Source organism: Oncorhynchus keta, chromosome 5 (assembly GCF_023373465.1).
Source record: "Oncorhynchus keta strain PuntledgeMale-10-30-2019 chromosome 5, Oket_V2, whole genome shotgun sequence".
In the NCBI taxonomy this organism is placed as follows: Eukaryota; Metazoa; Chordata; class Actinopteri; order Salmoniformes; family Salmonidae; genus Oncorhynchus; species Oncorhynchus keta.
In genome coordinates, this window is record NC_068425.1 from 16,679,397 (window position 1) to 16,703,458 (window position 24,062).

Here is a 24,062-nt window from a genome sequence, read left to right on the forward strand (position 1 = left end):
AAGACCTGGCCGTCCCTCTAAACTTTCAGCTCATACAAGGAGAAGACTGATCAGAGATGCAGCCAAGAGGCTCTGGATGAATTGCAGAGATCTACAGCTGAGGTGGGAGACTCTGTCCATAGGACAACAATCAGTCATATATTGAACAAATCTGGCCTTTATGGAAGAGTGGCAAGAAGAAAGCCATTTCTTAAAGATATCCATAAAAAGTGTTGTTTAAAGTTTGCCACAAGCCACCAGGGAGACACACCAAACATGTGGAAGAAGGTGCTCAGGTCAGATGAAACCAAAATTGAACTTTTTGGCAACAATGCAAAACGTTATGTTTGGCGTAAAAGCAACACAGCTCATCACCCTGAACACACCATCCCCACTGTCAAACATGGTGGTGGCAGCATCATGGTTTGGGCCTGCTTTTCTTCAGCAGGGACAGGGAAGATGGTTAAAATTGATGGGAAGATGGTTGGAGCCAAATACAGGACCATTCTGGAAGAAAACCTGATGGAGTCTGCAAAAGACCTGCGACTGGGACGGAGATTTGTCTTCCAAGAAGACAATGATCCAAAACATAAAGCGAAATCTACAATGGAATGGTTCAAAAATAAACATATCCAGGTGTTAGAATGGCCAAGTCAAAGTCCAGACCTGAATCCAATCGAGAATCTGTGGAAAGAACTGAAAACTGCTGTTCACAAATGCTCTCCATCCAACCTCACTGAGCTGTTTTGCAAGGAGGAATAGGTAAAAAATTCAGTCTCTCGATGTGCAAAACTGATAGAGACATACCCCAAGCGACTTACAGCTTTAATCACAGCAAAAGGTGGCGCTACAAAGTATTAACTTAAGGGGGCTGAATAATTTTGCACGCCCAATTTTTCAGTTTTTGATTTGTTTAAAAAGTTTGAAATATCCAATAAATGTCGTTCCACTTCAAGGTCGCAAAGTTCAAGGGGGCCGAATACTTTCGCAAGGCACTGTAGTTAAGTTACACTGAGTTAAGTTTGTGAGTTGCTTCACTCATTGATGGATGCTACAGTGTAGTGCACGCAGGTTTGCAGAGTAAAATGAATTAGACTGTAGTAAGGTCTGATACTCAACGCTGGATTCCTCTGGTATTGTTCAAGCATGAATCCAATTATGTTAATGATAACTACTGTTGTGATTTCAACCATCTGTAGCTAATGGTTTAGTTTCTTGCTGATGCACTACACAAGAACAAAGGCATGAGGCAACGCTACTTCTATTACTTTTCTTAGATCTGGGCTCTGGGATCGGCATGAAGGTCCTGTTACTCTGAGATTGTATCATCACCCTAGTGGAGGCAGTGGGGGTTCAGGTTGGAGTTGAAGCCTACCTATCTCCTCTGCATTGCTGTGGGTGGTAAGGGTGAGGCCTGCCTATCTCCTCTGCACTCCCTGTGGTGGTAAGGGTGAGGCCTGCCTATCTCCTCCGCACTCCATGTGGGTGGTAAGAGTGAGGCCTCCATAACTCTCCACTCTCCATGTGTGGTAAGGGTGAGGCCTCTTTATCTCCTATCAACTCCCCATGGGTGGTAAGGGTGAGGACTCTCTGTCTCCTCCACTCCCTGTGGGTGGCAAGGCCACAATCAAAGTGAGTGTATTAGTTCATTACCACCAGACAGCTGGAGCCTACTGAGCAGAAGAGGCCTGCTGTGACCCCCTGCAGTCTCAGCCAGAAGCCAGGGTGTCTCACTGTTTACCTCCAGCTGCTGTCCACTACTGCACAGTACAGTAAAATAGAATATAATTCAGATTTAATCATTTTGTTTATTGTCCTTTCAAGGAGGAAATTGCAGAACACTTCTGCATGTTTATATCACCTTCACCCACTGCTCTGGGGTATGTTTGAAACCCTTTGTTCTTGTCACACCAGTGTGACCAGTGCCACACCACTGTCACACCAGGTTAGTGTGTTTTTGCTTGCCTCTACCATCCACCACTACCTATAGTGTTTGTTATTACGCTTTGTCTTATTTCTACGTGGGGTTTTATCTGCGGCACCCCACCTCGTGTTCAGTCCACCGGGGTTATTATGAGGACACCCCACTGAGTCACCCCCAAATCCCACTGAGGGTGTGCTGCCGAGGCTAACAAGAAAAGTTTCCCAAACAAAAAGATAAAATAAACCCTCCAGCGCAGAAAACTAATTCTGGACTGCATGGTGCGACAATGGCTTGGTTCACATTATTTCAGTCCCTAAGTGATTTGATTTGATTTGAAGTGCCATCATAGAGCCCAACAGCCAGCTTCACTCACCAGGCGTAAAAGTTTAGTCATTTTGTACACATTCCTCATCTGTAGCTCTGCTCTTTCTTTGTCTTGGTGTTCTAGGCTGACAGAACCAACAGCTCTCCCTAAACCCTGTCTCCCTTGATCAATAATTCAAGCTGTGTCTCCCTGGTGCTCGCTAAGGGAGGGATGTAGTAGCAGAAATGACACCCTGTGTTTTGGGTACTGAGTCTCCCACCCCGCGGTGCTCAGAGCCGAGTTCCCTCTCAACCAGGGAGGCTGACGCTGTAGCTACTACTGCCAGATAGTGAGCCCCACCAGTATTAGTGCCTGCAGCTGCCTGCCACTGTCTTCCCTACTTTGGTATTGGACGCGACAGCTGCCAAATAGTGCCTCTTAGCATGGCTGTGTGACTATGCCAGGGTATGTTTATGTTGGTATTTGGGTGGGCATGACTGTGCTGTCTGCAGTGGCCTAGTTCCCTTCTATAGTTGCTGAAGCTACTTCTCCAAAACACACACACACCATTTGTTACACCCTTCATCATTCCTAGGATGAAAAGTACCTCATTCACATTCAACCATTGGATAGGCTGGACTCTGGAGGAGCACCTCTTAGATCAAGCTTGGCTTTGGGCAAAGATGTCATGGGAGCTAGGGTTGAATATATTCCCTGTATCTTACCAATGTTCCATTCCCAGAATAAATCACATTTCTCCCGGGAAACCCGATATTTTCCGCCAAAACCGAAAGTGTAATTCAAAAGCATTATAAAGCATATAAATAGTTTGATAGAAAATTCTTGCCTGATGCTACCTGAGCCTGATGAGCCAGACATGAAATACATTTTATGAGCGCTACATTAACAACATTTAATGAGCCCAAAATAATAAAAATCACAAGTGATTGTGCCATTAACCAATACATAGGCCAATATGAAATAGACTACTGCTCATTATGTACGACAAAAAAAAACATAAAAGCCCATAGATAGCTAGCTGTATGCTCTCTTGGGTAAATACATGCAACTAGCTCCAGTAGGCTAATCTGTTTGAGTGTGAACTGTATTACTGTACTGTATTTTATTATACTGTATTATATGGACTGGAATTACACACCTCGTTCAGAACATGCAATTCTGGTGCAGCACATCTGGCCTACAAAGTTACAATTGTAGGCTGGTGAAAATTATTTAAATGTCTAAATTTAACAGGGCCTATTTGTATAATTCATAATATTTCCCCTAATGTTATTAGCCTACTTCCTCTTTCTCTCTCTATTGTTACATCATTCCTTCATCGCTTTCAACAGTTAAATGGAATATGTTTTGTTGTCCTTATCGTCATCATTCTAATGGCATGCTTGAATAATATGGGACTAGAATTAAATGCAGAAGGCTTTACAGTAAAAAAAAACAAGGTGACCCCGAAAGCCAGCTGGAGATGGGTAAATTAGATGCTGCAGCAAATGAAGGCCTACCTGTCACTAGAAAAAAAGTGACCGTGGTGAGATGAGAGGTCTACATGCATTATGAACTGCTCTCAATACTGTCCCCAGAGCGTTGATGATTCATCATGTAGAGGCCGTAGAGAAGACAGATTTAGACATCACATATCATTCAAGTTCCATTTCACGCATGCTTTTCATATAAATCATTTGAAAGTTGGGTCTTTAGGACACACAGACCCTCTCCCAGAGATACAGTCATCCCAGGAGGACACACTAAGGTCCACATGGCCCTATCTAAGTGACGCCACAGACTGGCCATCGTCTGACCATCATCCCCATGACAACCTGCCCCAGCACATAGCCTTATTTCTTCATGACCCATCATCAGCTCTATCACACACATCCATCTCCACTGTATGGACAAGCGATCAATGCCCTGACATTTTCCTATGGAACTGTTCCAGTCCCATACTGACCGTGTCATGCCTAAGATGTCACTGTATATTACCGACCTGCCACGGGGCTCAGGGTTTTGATGACTTAACAATAGCATCGTTCCATTCGCCATGTCAATGTAATGGCCCTGTAATAGCCTGGCTAACAGACCTGTCTTTGACTGCAGGGACACATGGCGTAGTGGCCATGTGCTCTGCTGAGTGCTGTGACTGTTCCCCGTTCCCTGTGTCCGGCCCGCTTGGTCCATCCCCATTTCATAAAGCCCATTTAAAGCTGATTGTTATCAGTCTCCTGCATGGGATCAGGGGGATGTTTTGTCACGCCGCGTATCATAATGAATGTTGGGAGAGCAAATAGCGGTGTCCCTAAATGCTCTGTGGTGATTTATTACGCCTCCCACAGGGGAATCTCACATATCTAATTAGTCATACCTCTGTCCTGACCCTCCTGCCATCAACACACAGACACATTCAAAATCCTATTGTCCATAACCCCTTAACCTAACCCTAACATTAACCCTAACGTTAATCCCTAAGTCTTAAATCTATCGTTAACCCTAAGACTAACTTTAACCCCAACCCTAAACCTAACCCTTAAGCTTACAACAGCATATGAAAGAATTCAGGCCATGGAAAAATGTCCAGACTTTTCAAAAGGGTTATTGTTTTCCTACCTTGCCAGGACATTCTGGTGACTTGTCAGGACATTGTAGTCCTAATAATGTAGGAAAACATGTACACACACACACACAAACACACACACACACAAACACACACACACACAAACACACACACACACACACACACACACACACACACTCACTCACTCACTCACTCACTCACTCACTCACTCACTCACTCACTCACTCACTCACTCACTCACTCACTCACTCACTCACACACACACACACACACACACACACACACACACACACACACACACACACACACACACACACACACACACACACACACACACACACACACACACGGATGGGTATACCTCATACAATACATAAGATCAAACTATTTCCATGCATGTACAGAGTGAGGATACTCTCAGAATACAGAATGTCACAATGTTTATTCAAATACACCCACACATATGAGTACACTTTCCTCTAAGCACTTTACCCAAAAGCCAAAATAAACACTTCAATGCTTTTCACGAACAATAAAATAACTTCCCTCCCGTAGTGCGGAGTGAAATCAAATGATGCATCTTATGAGCCCCCACATTCAGCCTAGCTGAGCAAAGGATGACTCCAACTTTCTGCCATTATTAATGCATGGGCGCTTGAATGGAGCCATGTGTCGTCTGCGGCTGGCCTTGTTGTCTGAGGCCACTGTCCGTCACTTCATGTCAGTCACTGGGCACTGAGTGTACTTTGGTGTTCGATAACGCTCTATTGGAAAATATGAGACCTTAGACAGTGTTTCACTGACAGCCAGGAGCTCGTCTGATTTGTGGATCTACTCAGTGAGCAACAGCAAACCAACAGAGACAGTGAGGGGTTGAAATATTGTTTCCTGGGGACAAGCACTGCCATCCATCTTTTGAGGCTTGAACACAGAAACTCTACAGAGGAATACATACGAGGGCACAGCCATTATGGCTCTGATGTGGACACTGTACTCAGAGATGCCAACAGATGAATGACTTTTAAGGCCTCAATGCAGAAACTGGGTTTAAGCATGGACGCAGGTGCAAATCCATAATGCTTCCAGTGTGGAGCAGTCATGCACAATCTTCTATTTACCTTCTGTGGACACCCACCTGCTTACACATGCACACATGCACACACAAACACACGTGTTCATAATAATTAATTCTGTGTGCACTTCACACAAACATTGGCAATGCACCACTTACATAAATACACCAGCCGGAGACCTATGAAGTCATGGTTGCTAATGCACACACACACACACACACACACACACACACACACACACACACACACACACACACACACACACACACACACACACACACACACACACACACACACACACACACACACACACACACACACACACACACACACACACACACACACACACACACACACACACACACACACACACACACACACACACACACACACACACACACACACACACACACACACACACACACACACACACACACACACACACACACACACACACACACACACACACACACACACACACACACACACACACACACACACACACACACACACACACACACACACACACACACACACACACACACACACACACACACACACACACACACACACACACACACACACACACACACACACACACACACACACACACACACACACACACACACACACACACACACACACACACACACACACACACACAGACAGATGGGTATACCTCTCACAATACATAAGATCAAAGTATGCCCATGCATGTACAGAGTTGGTATATGATGCACCCACCCAAATACCAATATGAGGGGGAGAAATAGTGTGAGCATACTCTGACAATGCAGGACAATATCCTATTGCATATGACACTCACATCAAATTGTTGCTTCTCATTTTTCCTAATAGCAAAAACATGCCTTATCTGTGCTACTCTTTCTACATGAGTGAATGTGTATCTACTGGGTGGGTCACATCAATGACTGTAATTTATCAACCTGTCCAACCTTCTCTCTCTCTCTCTCTCTCTCTCTCTCTCTCTCTCTCTCTCTCTCTCTCTCTCTCTCTCTCTCTCTCTCTCTCTCTCCCTTCCCCACTCTCAGGTCTTCCATGCAGTCCTTGAGCTATGTCCACTGACTGTATCGGTATGCTACAGTCATTCAGCAATTAAATTGAGTATCCGTCCTCTGTGTGACTCCATTCCTAACATAGTGACTGATTGGCATGACAATAATATTCATGCCTTGACAAATGAGTTTAAAGAGACAATAACAGAATGCCACGGGAGAGAAAATGTAGCCATGAAAAATGAACATCCACCAAATAACCTCTGATAACATGCCAATTAACCTCTATCTCCTTCTATAGTTAATCTCCACGTTCCCACAGACCCTCCCTCTCTCTCCCTTTCTCATGCTCTCTCTCTCTCCCTCCTTCCCTGTTACGTGTGCTGTTTAGCTGCGCTCAGCTTCACCTGTCAGCTTGGATCAGGGCTCTGGAGCAGCAACATGACAAACTGGCCTCTGATTCACACACACACACACGCACGCACGCACGCACGCACGCACGCACGCACGCACGCACGCACGCACGCACACACACACACACACACACACACACACACACACACACACACACACACACACACACACACACACACACACACACACACACACACACACACACACACACACACACACACACACACACACACAGAGAGAGGACATTATTGGGCAAACCTCACTCATTCACAGACAAACACACACTCACAGATTTGGCCTTTTACACACAGAAACATACATTGGCTTAAAAAGTAGTCCATTTCTACAGAGGCACACAAAGACATAGTTTTAGACAGATGTGGCGGCAAACTGTAGGATCATTAAAGAGTTAGACATATGCATACCTACATTCCTACATTTTGCACACATATTGTGTGTACTGGCATCTACTGTATACTGTAAAACATACATTTAACAAGCACCGCTTAAAGTCAAGATGTGTGAAGGCAGCCGGTACATTTTGTTCTATGGCAGGCATGGCCACTCACAGCCAGGAGATCATAAAGCAATCACTTTAGTGCTTTAAAATGCTAATATATGCAATATCCTGCTAAAGGGGCTGAACCAGCTTTACCGTACTCCCCCACTCACTCTGTCTGTTTGTGTCAAATATCTTAGAGCACACCCCCTCCTCTATATCTATCTCTCTCTCTCTCTCTCTCTCTCTCTCTCTCTCTCTCTCTCCTCTCTCCCTGCCATTCCCTTTTCATCTCCTTGTCCCTCACTCCATCTCTTTCATATTATCGCTCGTTCTTTAATTTCTTATCTTTCTCTCTCCTTCCTTTCTCTCTGCCTCTCTTCCTCTAAGTGATGACTGTCCCACCTGCTAAGCCGTTGATAACGTATCCCGTCATTAAGGGGATTTATGGCTAGTCCCTCCCGCAGCATGCTGACATCTCCCACTCACAATCAATACTCCTTTATGCAGTCTTCTCGCAGGGCTGTCCTGCTGTTTACCCAAACACAACTCTTCTTGGCCAGGGTCAGCTCACACATCCTCTCACACCCACACCCAAATATTCAACCAAACGCACAGAAACACACTTACAGACGGCTAAACCAAACTGGGCCGAGGCCAGTCCAGCCAAGCCAGACAGAGTCATTTGGGCCAACGGTCCCCAAGCTCATAAAGAGGTGGCCAGCCCAGCGTGTCACGGCGGCACAGACAGCACATACACAATTGTCAAGTGCTCTGCGTCACACGGAGCGAGGGATCACGGTTAGAGCAGTGGTTAAATAAAACAGCACCGCTGGCAGAGGAGCAGTTCATATGCTTTGGTCTAGTGACCTGCTGTAATGCAGAGCATCCATCTGTTTGCTGAGGAGACCTGGTGTATTTGTATTTTTGGTGTGTGTGTGTGTGTGTCTGTGTGTGCGAGCGTGCGTGCGCTTTAATAATGTGCGCGTGGCGACTGTGTACGTAAGTTGTGTGCATGTTAATTTGCATGAAGGTGCTGTATTTGTCCAGTGATTTAGTGTTAAGTGTGTTTTTCTTCCTGCGTGTTTTTGTGTTTGCCCCCGTGTCAAACTAAGTGAGCACATCATACACTCATCGCTCTTCAGGGCTGCAGACGTCAGAAAGAGTTTTGGAAGGAAGCAAAGAGACACGCTACATCAGACAAGAGAGGGGAAAAAGAGCCACTCAAAATGGGAGGGGAAGGAGGGACTTGTTGTTTTTACACGTGCCACAGTATTGTCTGTTCATGTTTGTGGTGGCGAGGGTATTTGGAGCAGATGGAATGCACTGGGATGAGAGTAGAAAACGATCATGTCTGTCGAGCCACACAACAGACACTTCCTGTTTTGTACAGTCTTTGCACCTGCCAGAAACCGAGGATTGGTTTTGAATTGAAGGCTGCGGCATCTAGAGGAGGACGGCTCTCAGAAGTGTGTGAACAGGGTGGTGTGGAAGACACAGGGCTTTTTTGAAAAGTCTCCCACTGCCAGAGAAAGAGACAGAGCAGTCCTTCTCATGGTTTATCATTATATTTTCTGCGGAGGGCAGATCTATGTGCTCCGAATGCGAATGCCCCGCAACACATGTCAGGGTGACTCACATTCTTTTTGATGCTTTGTGAACGTAAGGGGGATCTGGGTAGAAAGGGGGTGAGGGAAGGAGGGGGTGAGGTCGGTGGAGGAGAGGAGGGGGTTAGTCACATTGAGAGCCGGCAGCAAAGGACACAAGACGCACAACTCCTCTTTGGTAATCAAAAGCATGTGCTTTAGCTCTGCCAAAGAGAGGGAGGAAGAGGAGGAGGAAGAGGAGGAGGAGAGGGAGGAGGCGTCCTCTGGGCTTGATCTCTCATACAGATGTAGGATCTTAATTTGAGCCAGTTTGCTACAGCAGGAAAACAATCCTGCACTAACAGGAAATGTGAATTATTATGTGGATTATAATGAATGGACATTTTTGTAGAGGTTAATACACTTTTCGTAAGGGGAGAATCAAGTCTGAAATTTGTGGAATTTTGTGGAAATTACAAACTTCAGAAGCCTTTTTAAACCTCAAATACACTACAAGTTTGACATGTTCTCCTGGAACAGAGTGATCAAATTAAAAGTCCTGTCATCTCTCCGATGGTGCTCTCCCTCTCTCTCGTTCTATTCCATTCTCTCTGTATCTAGTCCTCTCTCTTCTTCTCACTGAAGCCAAGTCCCATGTTATGTAACACAGTATCTCTATGTGCTCTTCCATTTAAGGATCAAACAGCAGCATATGCACAATTGGGTTGGCCATGGTGCTGTTGGGGTGGGGGGGATGTGGTCATTGGTGTAGTTGTACTTGGTCATCTACTCCACATGCAGAATCTCAGTTTTCATGTCACTTCTCATTTACATTTACTTATTTTTCATTGGGCCAATGGGAGTATTGTATTGTGTCCTGTGTCTAGCTCAATGGCACGTTGTCTCTCTCTCTCTCTTTCTCTCTCTCTCGTTCTCTAGCTCTCTCTCTCAAACACACTCATACACATACAGTAGCTATCAGTGTGGGAACCCTCTGTCACTGATCTGACTGTTGCGTCATTGTGACACTGTGTCATTGGCTACATTGATATGGCCGCAGAGTAATTAGTATGCATAACACTATTGACAGTACCACTTTTGCTGAACGTCACTGTGTGTACAATGCACTTCCGGAGTTAGAAAGCAGTATTGTTTATGGCGTGTGAAGGGTAGTGTTTACATAGTATTTTGAATTAAAAGAGTCGAGGTAGTAGAGTTAGTATTATAATGACAAATCATTAAAGTGAAAATGGTTTTACTTCTAGTAACTTTATTGCAGGTGTATTAGAATATAAAACTTAAAAATACATTCCTGAACACTGCTGAAACCCGTGGGCCCTGTGGTTTTGAGTTGACCCGTGCATCACTATTGAGGAGGTGCTTAAGGATTTAGGTGCAGTGGTGTACAGTGTATTTAATCATTATCACACTAAGGAAGTCTTAATCGTCATTAAGAGCCCTGAAACAGATGAAAGGAGTGATTAAGATCAGAGAGATAGTGTTTTGACCCCTTAACTACATTGAAGCTCTAAGAAGTGTATCAAATTCCTTTTAAACTGAATGCACAGAAACAGATGCCCTCCGCCCGCCATTCAGATCTCATAAAATACACCATTGGATGGAACTGAGTGCTATTTTTAACCACTTGGATCCCCCATGCCAACGCTTGATTGTCCAGACCTCCTCCATTTGATATAGGAGATATTAGAGATACCTCAAACATAAGTGCCCCCTGGGTGACAAGGGGCCATCTCTGGGAGCGTCTCCAGACCGGCCGGAGAGACTATGATTACCGGGGTTGTCTGCACCAGCCGTGGGTTTGCCTGGCCATCAATCACAGTGCACCAAAGTCTCAGCAAACATCAGAGTGAGATCGTGAGGGAAATCTAGTCCAGTCAAGATGAATGACTACAGCTTTCCAGCAAAAAAGTGAGAAACTGCCGGGGTGATTATACCAGACAGACGGGCGTTACTCCACAAGGCCTTTTGAGTGTGGACATCCGCATTCAGGTGAGGCTTTAGGCCTTGAAAGAGAGATTTTGTTGAAGCCTATATATTGAAGCCTACCATTTCTCAATGTGTGCTTTACAGCCCATGCTCTTCTTTCATTCTGTACATTTAGCTTGAAATGAGAACGTGGTACAGTGGACAAAAGATAAATCAGTACCAGTGTACAGATCTAGCCATGGCCGGTCCTACCCCGGGGTCGTTATTCCCTGCAGTGGGGTCAGTCAGTCTCTGGTCTCCCTACACCACAGCAAATTAACCCTAACGGGTCTGTCACTGCGGCCGTTTACACGGCATTTGGTCTCACAAAAGCCTTCAGTCACACTGCTGTCCCTAACACCACCGAAGAGTTCAGGATGAATGAGCAGTGGAGGAGCGGAGGGAAGGGAGGGAGGGAGGGAGGGAGGGAGGGAGGGAGGGAGGGAGGGAGGGAGGGAGGGAGGGAGGGCTGGGAGGGAGGGAGGGAGGGAGGGAGGGAGGGAGGGAGGGAGGGAGGGAGGGAGGGAGGGAGGGAGGGAGGGAGAAACAGATGAAAGGAAAATAAAGAAGCACGCTGCTTTGCCCGTTTCCCCCTCGAGGCCCGAGCAGAGTTTCACTGATACTCATCTCTCTCTTGTTTTTTCTTGTGTCTGCTGTGTTTCTTAGGCTCTAGCCGATGGTGTGAACGATAAGGGCCTAGGTGATTACTGAGAGGATGGAGAGAAGGTTGAGGATGGATGGGAGGGTAAACTGATGGGTTTGTGGTTTGCTGGTCAGATAAAGACTGAGGCTCTGATAGTGCTTGGTACTGAGTCCGCTCCAACAAATCGCTACAAGTTAGCTGTTGATGTTCTGTCACTGTGGCTTGGGCACTGTGTCAATCCTCCCTGGTCTTTCCCATTACCCGGCCCAGTCGAGTGAAAACAGGACCCGGGCTGTACTGCATGTCCCAGCCGCCGGTATACACAATCATATGCACTCTCTACACACACACAGACATACACACACACACACACACACACACACACACACACACACACACACACACACACACACACACACACACACACACACACACACACACACACACACACACACACACACACACACACACACACACACACACACACACACACACACACACACACACACACACACACACACACACACACATAGTGGCGGTTTGTAATCCTCACTATTTGCAAAGCCTACATTGAATTATTACTGTAGTGTTATGTGTTACTATGCACATGTCCCATCTACTCAAACGGCTTAGTCTCTAGTTACGTAAACAAAAAGCCTACTATCAAGAGTTATCTACTGACATTCAAATTCAAGTCAAAACCACGTTGTAGTACAGTTTTAGTACATGTCATGTATTATTTGTGCCGATATCTATGCTGTGTTAGTTTTGTCTTTAGGATAATGTGTGTAAGAGGTAGCTTTGGGATAATGCAGCAACAATTGAGCTGTGGTCCTCAGTATTCTGCAGCTCTCACTGTGAGGCTCTGCACTGGGGTGTGGTGTGGCCTTCTAAGTGATGTCACTCCCACAAAGCCTGGGATGTGTGGTTGTAAGATAAAACGTTCTGGGGTTGTTTCTGTATAAAATCTCGGTGTAGTAAAACTGGGAGCATTTAACAGTGTCTAGCAGTGGAGGCTGCTGAGAGGAGAACAGCTCATAATAAAGGTCCGGAACGGAGCAAATGGAATGAGACCATTCCACCTATTCCACTCCAGTCATTACCACGGCCTGTTCGCCTCAATTAAGGTGCCACCAGCCTCCTGTGGTGTCTAGGTGTTCTAGAGCTTATTAGTGTTAGCAGATAGTTTGAGTTTAGTTTTATTGGACTATAACACATTTGGTTTGTATTGTATGTGCGCGCGCACGTGTGTGTGTGTGTGTGTGTGTGTGTGTGTGTGTGTGTGTGTGTGGATAAGACTGTAACTAATGCCGTGCACATAGCACATCTGAGCGTCCCCGCCTGCACTCATTACCGACACCCTGGAGGTGGTCCCAGTCCCACCGTATCCAGGACACACCTAATGCAAAATCCACTTTGGAGCAGCAGCCTCTCCCATCTCTCCTGACTGCTTTACGGACCGCTCCCCCGACCTGATCTGGAGCGACAGACAGAGCACAGGGGGCCACCAGAAAGGGGTGGGAGAGTAGGATGAAGGGAGTGAAGGGACAGGACCATTTGAAGTGTGGAGTGATACTCCAGAAAAGACTAAAGGAAAAGCCTGGGGACCACCTGCTGTCAAAAGTGTTTTATCAGTGTGTGTGTGTGTCTGTGTGCAGGCATATGAGTTTGTGTGCATACATCAGGGCTTGACATTACATTTTTTAGTAGGACAGATTTTTTACTTGTTCAAAAATGTAGGCTCCACTGCCTGTTGGCTTCTTTGCATATTGAAGCCTGTCTCAAAATACAACAGTGCCCCTTTAAGGCTCTCCTGGAGGATGGTTGGCCACACTTGGAAGCCTATAAAATATTGCAACATTACGATTACAACCAGGGCTCAAAATGAAGGGCGTCCCGTCATCCCTGGACAATAGAAATATGTCTACGGTTCAGACTCTGGGACAGTTTTGGGATGACACATCCAAAATTCATACAACCACTGCACATTAAGAAATGAAAAACACAATGAGGCTGATGCAACAGATCACACCGTGTAGCTTAAAATGTTGATAGAATTGTAATTTCTTAATTTTATTAGCTCAACAATGAGCACATGACTGTAGGCTATGTGTGAATGTTCCAAAATGCAACCAGGAAAACACTGTTCTCAAAAGTGCATGTGACAGAGATGAAAATATCCATTAGAAATGAAGAAAGAGGGGAGCTCTAAAGATGCATCAACTAGCATGGGTTAGGGTAGCTTGGGGGGAAATGCCCCCCTTAAAGGAAAGGTTCACCCATTTTGGATATGATATTGTTTTTGTTCGTCTCTGAGCGATGTTCTATCGATTTCCTGGGTCATTTCATGTTTTCATGTGTATTGGCGTTCAAGCATGCAGGAATCTGTCCGGTATGACATAGCACTGTGATAAAGTCACTCCCACTACACTGGAAGTTAATAGGAATACGACTTTTAGATCGTGAAAACGTCTATCATTCATGTCAGATTTCAATGCTGGCCAATATCAGAACTCGGGAGGAAGCCTTCTCTGGAATAAGCCATTGAACATATTTTTGTGATATTCCTACCTCAAGAAATTTCTAATTTAGGGTCTAGCACATTTATCCTAATTGTCTGCCTCTTTAGTCTAGGGTGCGTAGAAAGGAGATAGGAATCCAATGTATAGTGCCCCGCCCCACCCATTCACGTTGTCATGCTGCTAAGCTAATCGCCACGCAATCCCTTCTCAAAGTCAGTGTGCATGCCGATGTGCCTATTTTCCTCGAAAGTACATAATATCACAATTCCAAAGCTATATGATATTACAGATAGCAAGTTAATTATCTTACATAATATTTGTAATGTTGTACCTCTTGTTGTGCTAATGTTGGGTTTTTGAGAAAAACTCCCTAGAACATGAAAAAAATATTTGAATATTATTCCAATGTTGGCCTCTTATCCAGTTCTGATTGGAGTAATGAATTGATGTTGTCCATTTGGACAACTTATCTACACTGAGTATACAAAACATTAAGAAGACCTGCTCTTTCCATGAAATAGACTGACCAGGTGAATCTAGGTGAAAGATATGATCCCTTATTGATGTCACTTGTTAAATACAATTGAATGTGTACCATTCAGAAGGTGAATTGGAAAGATAAAATATTTAAGTGCCTTAGAAGGTAGGTAGGTGCCAGGCGCACTGGTTTGTGTCAAGAACTGCAATCCTGCTGTGTTTTTCACACTCAACAGTTTCCTGTGTGTATCAAGAATGGTCCACCATCCAAAGGACATCCAGCCAACTTGACACAACTGTGGGAACCATTGGAGTCAATATGGGCACGCTTTCGACACCTTGTAGAGTCCATGCGCTGACGAATTGAGTCTGCTCTGAGGGCAAAAGGGGGTGGGGTGCAACGCAGTATTAGGACGGCGTTCTTAACGTTTTTTTTATAGGACAAGCGTTGAGCCCTGATACATGTTAGCAACCATGTCTTTCTACATAGGTCTCCGGCTGGTGTATTTATGTAAGTGGTACATTGCCAATGTTTGTGTGAAGTGCACACAGAATCACTTATTATGAACACGTGTGTTTGTGTGTGCATGTGTGCATGTGTGAGCAGGTGGGTGTCCACAGAAGGTAAATAGAAGGCTGTGCATGACTGCTCCTCACGGGAACCAGTTTTTTCCCTCAAGCCGGTCACCTGTTGGCATCTCTGAGTACAGTGTCCACATCAGAGCCATAATGGCTGTGCCCTCGTATGTATTCCTCTGTAGAGTTTCTGTGTTCAAGCCTCAAAAGATGGATGGCAGTGCTTGTCCCCAGGAAACAATATTTCAACCCCTCACTGTCTCTGTTGGTTTGCTGTTGCTCACTGAGTAGATCCACAAATCAGACGAGCTCCTGGCTGTCAGTGAAACACTGTCTAAGGTCTCATATTTTCCAATAGAGCGTTATCGAACACCAAAGTACACTCAGTGCCCAGTGACTGACATGAAGTGACGGACAGTGGCCTCAGACAACAAGGCCAGCCGCAGACGACGCATGGCTCCATTCAAGCCCCCATGCATTAATAATGGCAGAAAGTTTTATTCTTTCTTCTCTCAGCTAGGCTGAATGTGGGGGCTCATAAGATACATCATTTGATTTCACTCTGCACTGCGGGGGGGAGGTTATTTTGTTGTTCAAGAAAGCATCAAAGTGTTTATTTTGGTTTTTGTGTTAAGTGCGTAATGGGAAATAATAGGGCAGAGAATGTCGTTTTACGTATGCATCAGGGACGTCTGTGGAGAAACAGGTGACAATATTCATAATGTTAAATCCCCTGTTAAAGACTATACTGGAGGAATATACTTCACATCAATTGTTGCCCTTCTAATTTGTGAAGGCAACCACACATAAAAAAAATCTGTTTTCAAATATTTGCATATTTTCTTCTGTCCTTCAAAGCTGGCATTAGTTTTGCCTGATGACTCACCATGAATTTAATTGCACTGCTCTATCGATCACTACATACATTCAGTTTAAAACCTCCATCCTAAAGTCATTTGTGTGACTTCAAAATGAGGGGCCTTGTACAAAACAAATTCATCAGCGATTGGATCGTCTCTAACGGGTCTAACCAATCAGAGTATCAAATTTGATAATGCCCTCATGTAGGCCGGCTCTGGCCCAACCAATCGTTGTCTGGGACCAATGAAAGCGGTCAGATTTTTTGGGCATTCTAGAAATCAGCGGGGAGTCAGGCAAATCCAGACTCATCGTGGAGAAGAAACATCCGTTGGGCGGAGCGATGTGAATGGGTAGCCAGGCAACCATTGGCTATGAATGATCAAGAGCAGTGGTGGGAATTGTTAGAATAGTATTCTAAGTATTGGCTGTTTAGATTCCAGATGGGTCAGGCTGCTGCCGTGCCCTTGTGGATAACACTTAAGCTCAATTGCTCAAAATGAGCCACTCACTGATAAGTAAAAGCATCTTGTAACCACACAGAACATGAAATTACCTTTTTTAAAGCTTGAGACAGAGCTGAAATATCTCACCCTTCAAACTATGAAATGTTCTGTCCTCGGTAAGGGACTAAGCCTGCTGTGCTGCACAAACATGAGCAACCTGTTAGAAACGTCAGGAGCTAATGGCGTGGGCCATAAATCCCCTCCAGTTCGATATCTGAATCTGGAGGGAAACGCAAAGCACTCTCTCCCAACTCATCCACATCAGACTAAGCCATGCACGAGATTAGCTGACTTGAAGTTGGCTTGGCACATTAATAATTCTCTACCAGAGCAGGAATCAGCGCATTAAAGGACATCATATAGTAACCAAAAAACTGCTAAAAAATATATATATATATATATATTTCATATTTGAGATTCTTCAAAGTAACCACCCTTTGCCTTGATGACAGCTTTTTACACTCTTGGCATTCTCCCAACCAGCTTCACCTGGAATGCTTTTCCAACAGTCTTGAAGGAGTTCCCACATATGTTGAGCACTTGTTGGCTGCTTTTCCTCCACTCTGTGTTGTCACCTGGAATGTATTTAAATTAACAGGTGAGTTCATTTATGGAATTTATTTCCTTAGTAATGAGATTGAGCCAATCAGTTGTGTTGTGACAAGTTAGGGTTGGTATACAGAATATAGACCCTATTTGCTAAAAGACCAAGTCCATAATATGACAAGAACTGCTCAAAAAAGCAAAGAGAAATGACAGTCCATCATTACTTTAAGACATGAAGGTCAGTCAATGTGGAAAATGTCAAGAAGTTTGATAAGTTTCTTCAAGTGCAGTTGCAAAAGCCATCAGGCGCTATGATGAAACTGGCTCTCGTGAGAACCTGTCACACCCTGACCTTAGTTATCTTTGTTTTCTTTATTACTTTGGTTAGGTCAGGGTATGACGAGGGTGGTTTTTGTATTGTCTAGGGGTTTTGTATGTCTAGGGGTTGTTGTATATCTAGGTTTTTATATGTCTATGGTTGCCTAGATTGGTTCCCAATCAGAGGCAGTTGTTTATCGTTGTCTCTGATTGGGGACCATATTTAGGTAGCCATATTCCTTGGGTATTTGGTGGGTTATTGTCTATGTGTAGTTGCATGTCAGCACTTGTTATTGTAGCGTTTTGTTAATTTGTTATGTGTTCTTTGTTTAATTAAAAGAAGAGGGTATTCTTATCACGCTGCGCCTTGGACTCCTCCATACAACAAACGTGACAGAACCACCACAGGAATGGAAGACCCAGAGTTACCTCTGCTGCAGATAATAAGTTCATTAGAGTTACTAGCCTCAGAAATTGAAGCCCGAATAAATGCTTCACAGAGTTCAAGTAACAGACACATCTCAAAATCAACTGTTCAAAGGAGACTGCTTGAATCAGGTTTCATGGTCGAATTGCTGCAAAGAAACCACTACTGAAGGACACCAATAATAAGAAGAGACTTGCTTGGGCCAAGAAACACGAGCAATGGACATTAGACTGGTGGAAATGGATCCAAATTGGAGATTTTTGGTTCCAACCTCCGTGTCTTTGTGAGACGCAGAGTAGGTGAATGGATGATCTCCGCATTTGTGGTTCCCGCCGTGAAGCATGGAGGAGGTGGTGTGATGGTTCTTTGCTGGTGACACTGTCAGTGATTTATTTAGAATTCAAGGCACATTTGACTAGCATGGCTACCACAGCATTCTGCAGCGATACGGCAACCCATCTGGTTTGTGCTTAGTGGGACTATCATTTTGTTTTTCAACAGGACAATGATCCAACACACCTCCAGGCTGTGTAAGGGCTATTTGACCAAGAATGAGAGTGATGGAGTGCTGCATCAGATGACCTGGCCTCCACAATCACCTGACCTCAACCCAATTGAGATGGTTTGGGATGAGTTGAACCACAGAGTGGAGGAAAAGCAGCCAACAAGTGCTCAACATATGTGGAACTCCTTAAAGACTGTTGGAAAAGCATTCCAGGTGAAGCTGGTTGAGAAAATGTGTCATTGAGGCAAAGGGTGGCTACTTTGAAGAATCTCAAATATAAAATATATTTTGATTTGTTTAACACTTTTTTTGTTACTACATGATTCCATATGTGTTATTTCACAGTTGTGATGTTTTCACTATTATTCTACAATTTAGAAAATAATTAAAATAAAGAAGGTGTGTGTCCAAACTTCTGACTGGAACTGTACATACTGTATACATCACACTTACATTTTTAAACTTAGGAACATGTCCAATTTAGAAAGGTTGAATTCAATAACATTCAGCTGTTGAAAGGCATTTTGAATTATTAAAATCAATTACTCCTTGAATGCACAACAAAACACCAGACATATACTGTTACACTGTAAGAAAGCTTTACCGCAGGATACACACACACACACACACACACACACACACACACACACACACACACACACACACACACTCACACACACACACACACACACACACACACACACACACACACACACACACACACACACACACACACACACACACACACACACACACACACACACACACACACACACACACACACACACAGTGAGAAGCAAATTACAGATACAGTACCCCTGTGATGAGCCACACAGCACAACTAAAGAGAATGGTCTTGAATGTCATTTTCCCACAGACAACTGTCTCCTTCCCTCTAATATATCACAGATCTAAAGGCCCTGTTTCATGTTCATGAAGACATTTGATGACTTTTCTCATACAAGTGATCATACCCTTTCTGATATCAAATCATATCAATCTATTCTCTTCAGCTTAGGCTAAAGAGATACATTCAGGAAAAGCTAAAACACTTTAGAAAGTCATAGTTTATTAAAGTATGTTATTGTTCAAGTAACGTAATTAAAACTATCCCCAGGCATCTCCAATGTTTGTGTGCGTGTTTTAGCCGCCCACAACCTTGAAATTGGGGTCTCAGTGAATCAATGGGCCCAGTGACTGGGACAACTGGCTGACTGACCTGATTTGGTTTCTCCATGCTGATCAATAAGATACCACCCTCTGCCCCTCTCTCGGTCCCTCTCCCCCCACTCCCCACCCGTTGTAGGATGGCAGGACGCCTTCATCGAGGCTCGTAAAAACCCTGCGCACTACGGTAAATCAGGGGAAATTATGGCTGCCCAGCCTCGCGCTCCAATGGATTTCCCTTCCATTCCCCCCCGCCTTTGTCATTGGGCTCATCAATACAGCAGATGACTCGGGTATTGGAGGCTCCTGTCTCTCTCTCTCACCCTCTCAGCCCTGCAGCTTGTCTCCTCTGAGAAAACAGAACCTGTGAGGGTGTGACTGGGCCCTCTTTTCTCTCAATAATAATACTGGTGTGGTTGAAGTCCCCCTCCCCCAAATTGAGAGATCCGGTAATGACTTGTATTAACGCCATCCCTGTGGTCTCATTCTTAACAACCAATAGTACGGCCAGTCACACCCAGCCCTCCCTTCACTTTCACTGAACTAGAATTAGCCCTTGGCACTGCGCCAGCCAGCGCATGTCAATAGTCCACCAAAAACCCCAGCTCCGATTCCCTCACAGTGTACTAGAAGCCATAGTCTGGGCTCTCCACAAATAGCTTTACGCAAACACTCCATGGTCACGCCTATTATCGCTTGTGAGAGCACAACCACATCCACCCTGCCCCCCAGCCACCCTGTCCCACTGGCCCATGACCCCTGCTACTCTCTTACCTAGAGTTGGTCATGTCTGTCTGGCCACCTCTGCTCTTCTCCAGGCCCAACTTGGTGAAGATGCCCACCAGCACCATAATGGCCACCACGCCACAGATGATGTAGACGATCATGTGGGTGCGGTCTCGGTCGGGCTCCTCCTGCACCTCAGTGACGGGGGCTGCCGGCTTGCCGGTGTTGGCCCAGACGGGCGTGTCATAGTTGGAGCAGGACTCCTGCTCCAGGCTGTGCACCTTGAACTGGCAGCAGAAGCGGTAAAAGCAGGAGCCGCAGCAGAACAGGTAGACGCCAGCATTGCAGTTGAACGGTGGGTCCCATTGGCCCATGACATCATAGTAGCCCCGGCAGCGGCTGCCTATCATTGGGATGGTCTGGTCCTCCGCCACCGGAGTGGCCAGCGTAGCCTCCGGAGAATTAGAGGTGGCTGCCGTCTGGTTGGTGGCCTGGGCATCTGCCCCAGCCTCTCTAGAGTTCTGGCCCAGTGAAGTGAAGCCCAGCAGAAAGCTGAAGGCGAGGCAGATGAGCACAGAATGGGCAGCCATGTTTGATACTTGTGGATGCTGCTTCTGTTCAGTTGCTGAAGTGTCTCAAAGCTGGTGCAGGCCAATAAACACCAACTTCAGAAATGTAGGCTTCTCACTGGCCCCCAAAAAATGACATGAAAATAGCCTTTTAGGTATTTCACACACTAGAGACTTGAAAAGGAGTTGAGCTTTCAATTACTTTGCTGAGAGTTATTACGGCACTCTGTTACAGGAGGCTCAGTGTGAAGTAATAAATTGCCATCAAGAAGGGGGATGAGCAAGTAAGTGAAACAAACTAACCCCAAATCTCAACCTGCTCCTCACAAATGAGTCCCCAGTGATTCAGTCCCAGACTCAGACACACAGTTCTGGCAGCGTTGCGAAAATACAGCCCTTTTCTGCCAAATGTCAATAGCAGATGTGATCTGAAATCTGGAGCACCTCCAGTTTAGGAGGTGTCACCCAGAAATGAACTGGCCCGTGGCATTTAAAAAAATCTCCCCCCAATAAAGAAAGTGTTATCCGTAAATCAGAGAGATTGGAATCCCAACAGCGCCAGCGGGAAAGCAGATTCCTCAAGGCTCCAAGCTCCTTTCTGTAAACGTCTTCATTTAGGAGAGGGACACACAGATTTTGATAATTGCCCTGCCAAGCATTAATCAATGTTGAAGTGGGGGAAATGGCAAAGCACTGGAACTTCTAGATAATCCACTTGTCATAATCTATAAATATGGGAGTTGTTGATATTCCCCTCTCAGATTATCTTGCCTCGAGCAACTGCCTGGTCTCCAACTGAATGTTCATTTGATTCTTTGTTATTTTTCTTGCAGCCATTTTTAATCCCTTTGCTAAGTGAAACATGATGCTCTCATTCCTTTTCTTTCCAGATGTGCAATTCCAGTTAGATGTTACTCTACAATTGGTCTTCAATATTATATTATGCCAGAAAAAAAGGTATATTGGTTTTTGTTTCCACTCCCTCTAGCGAAAGCACAGCCTGCAGTTCTTCAATATTGTCCTACGAGATCTGAAATGATGATTTAGTCCAGATTTAAAAGAGGTCCTCAGAACTTGAGGCAGGCAGCCTTTCTCACACACACACACACACACACACGCACGCACACACACACTCTCTCACAGACACACACACACACACATTCAAATCCATAGGCGACAGCGCTCCGTCAGTGTCAGTTTGGCTTAATGGGTTTAGAGAGATGGGGGTCCAGTCACTCTCTGTTGTTGTGGGTTTCTCTTGGTGCTGTCGGATCGGCTCCACACCACACCTGAGAGGGAACCTAAAAGGATAGGGTCACCAATACAGCTCTGCTGCCAGACAACTACAACCCCACAAGTGCTACCAAGCAGGGGATAGGGGAATGACAAGGGCAGCGTGCTGAACAATCCCCCCAGCCTGTGGAGTCTAGTCCAGTCCTCCCGAGTCTAAATTTATGAGAAGCTGATTTTTGAGCGAACATGCGGTGTAATTACATTTCTGCGTAGTGTCCCACTTCTTTACTGTAGTCGGTCGTTAGTTGCTTTATTTGTTTTGGTCCCTTCCTTGTTTTCCTTGTCTTTGTTTATTTACCACGACTCCATAATCCCTCTCTGCTGCTTTTTGTTGTTTCTTGCTCTCTGCTTTCTTCTGTCTTCCTCACTTACCTCTCCCTCTTTCAGACACAACTAAAGAGCAGGCTTTCTGCCGTGTTACTGCTGTGAATACAGGAGGGTATTACTGAGCCTGTGGACTGCGGTCCATGCAACACACCCAAGCCTCAACTCCCCAGCCTGTTCCAAGGGCAGGATAACTGGAGAGGCGACAACACAAGGCAATGCAAAATCCTGTTTTCAAGAAGCCTTCAAAAATGGGACTGCAGCAAAGCTGTTTGTGTTGTTTGTGGTCTTTTATCACGCTCATTTGCAAAAAAGCATTAATATGCAACAGTTTTACCAAATGCTGCACATTAAAGCAATCTTCCAATTGTTATGCAAGGGACCTCAACACAGTCCTTCCCCAAAAGCAGCTTCTGTGAAAACAGGCATAATTTGATATATATGTATAGGAATTTTAGATATATATCACATGTATGTGTTTTCTCTGTTTCTTTGCTTATGGAATTCTCCAACAGAAATGGGATGAAACAGGATAACCAACAGCAGTAGGATGCTTTTTTTCATTCCATCCCCTCTTTGTTTTTCTTCAGAAGTGTATTCCTCTGTTTCCCTTGTCCCTCGCACAGAGCTTCTTTATCCCGTCTCCGTTGATGTTGCACTACTGTGCTCTGGCAGGACTAAATGCTCACACGCTCTCTCCCTCGCTCTCTCTCTCTCGCTATCTCTCACTCGCTCTCGTGAGCGAATGAGCGCACCTCTCTTGGTGACCCCCCCCTCTCTCTGTCACTGACACCCTCCTCCCTAGGCTGTGTCCCATGTTTTTTGTACTCTCTCCTTCCAAATCGCTCTCTTTAAATCTTTTCCCGTCTCTCTTCCTTTCTCTCGTTCTGCTCTCTTTTCTTTTTTTATCCCCTCATTTATTTTTACCCCCTGTCTAACCTTTTGTGTTTACCTTGCCTCCATCCTCTATCCCTATCCATTCCCCCCTCTCTCTTTCTAAACCCCCCTCGGTTCAACAGATGAGTGTAGTGGTGCTGACTGCATGTGTCCATGTGTGAGCATGCTTGTGCTAATGCCTATGTACCCTCCTGGTCTTTGTGTGAGCATGCTTGTGCTAATGCCTATGTACCCTCCTGGTCTTTGTGTGAGCATGCTTGTGCTAATGCCTATGTACCCTCCTGGTCTTTGTGTGAGCATGCTTGTGCTAATGCCTATGTACCCTCCTGGTCTTTGTGTG

The 24,062-nt window shown here is 45.1% G+C and overlaps 1 protein-coding gene across 2 annotated transcripts in view; it reads right to left on the reverse strand.

The window, feature by feature from the left end:
• The window catches only part of LOC118384170 (protein shisa-8-like), a 74,302-nt gene extending 50,819 nt beyond the window's left edge, over window positions 1–23,483 (reverse strand). For both annotated transcript variants that reach the window (XM_052518848.1, XM_052518847.1), the window contains exon 1: window positions 20,688–23,483. In XM_052518848.1, the coding sequence (XP_052374808.1) occupies window positions 20,688–21,229 (542 nt within the window). In that variant the 5' untranslated portion in view covers window positions 21,230–23,483. The remainder of the gene's footprint in view (window positions 1–20,687) is intronic.
• Between the last annotated feature and the right edge of the window lie 579 nt (window positions 23,484–24,062).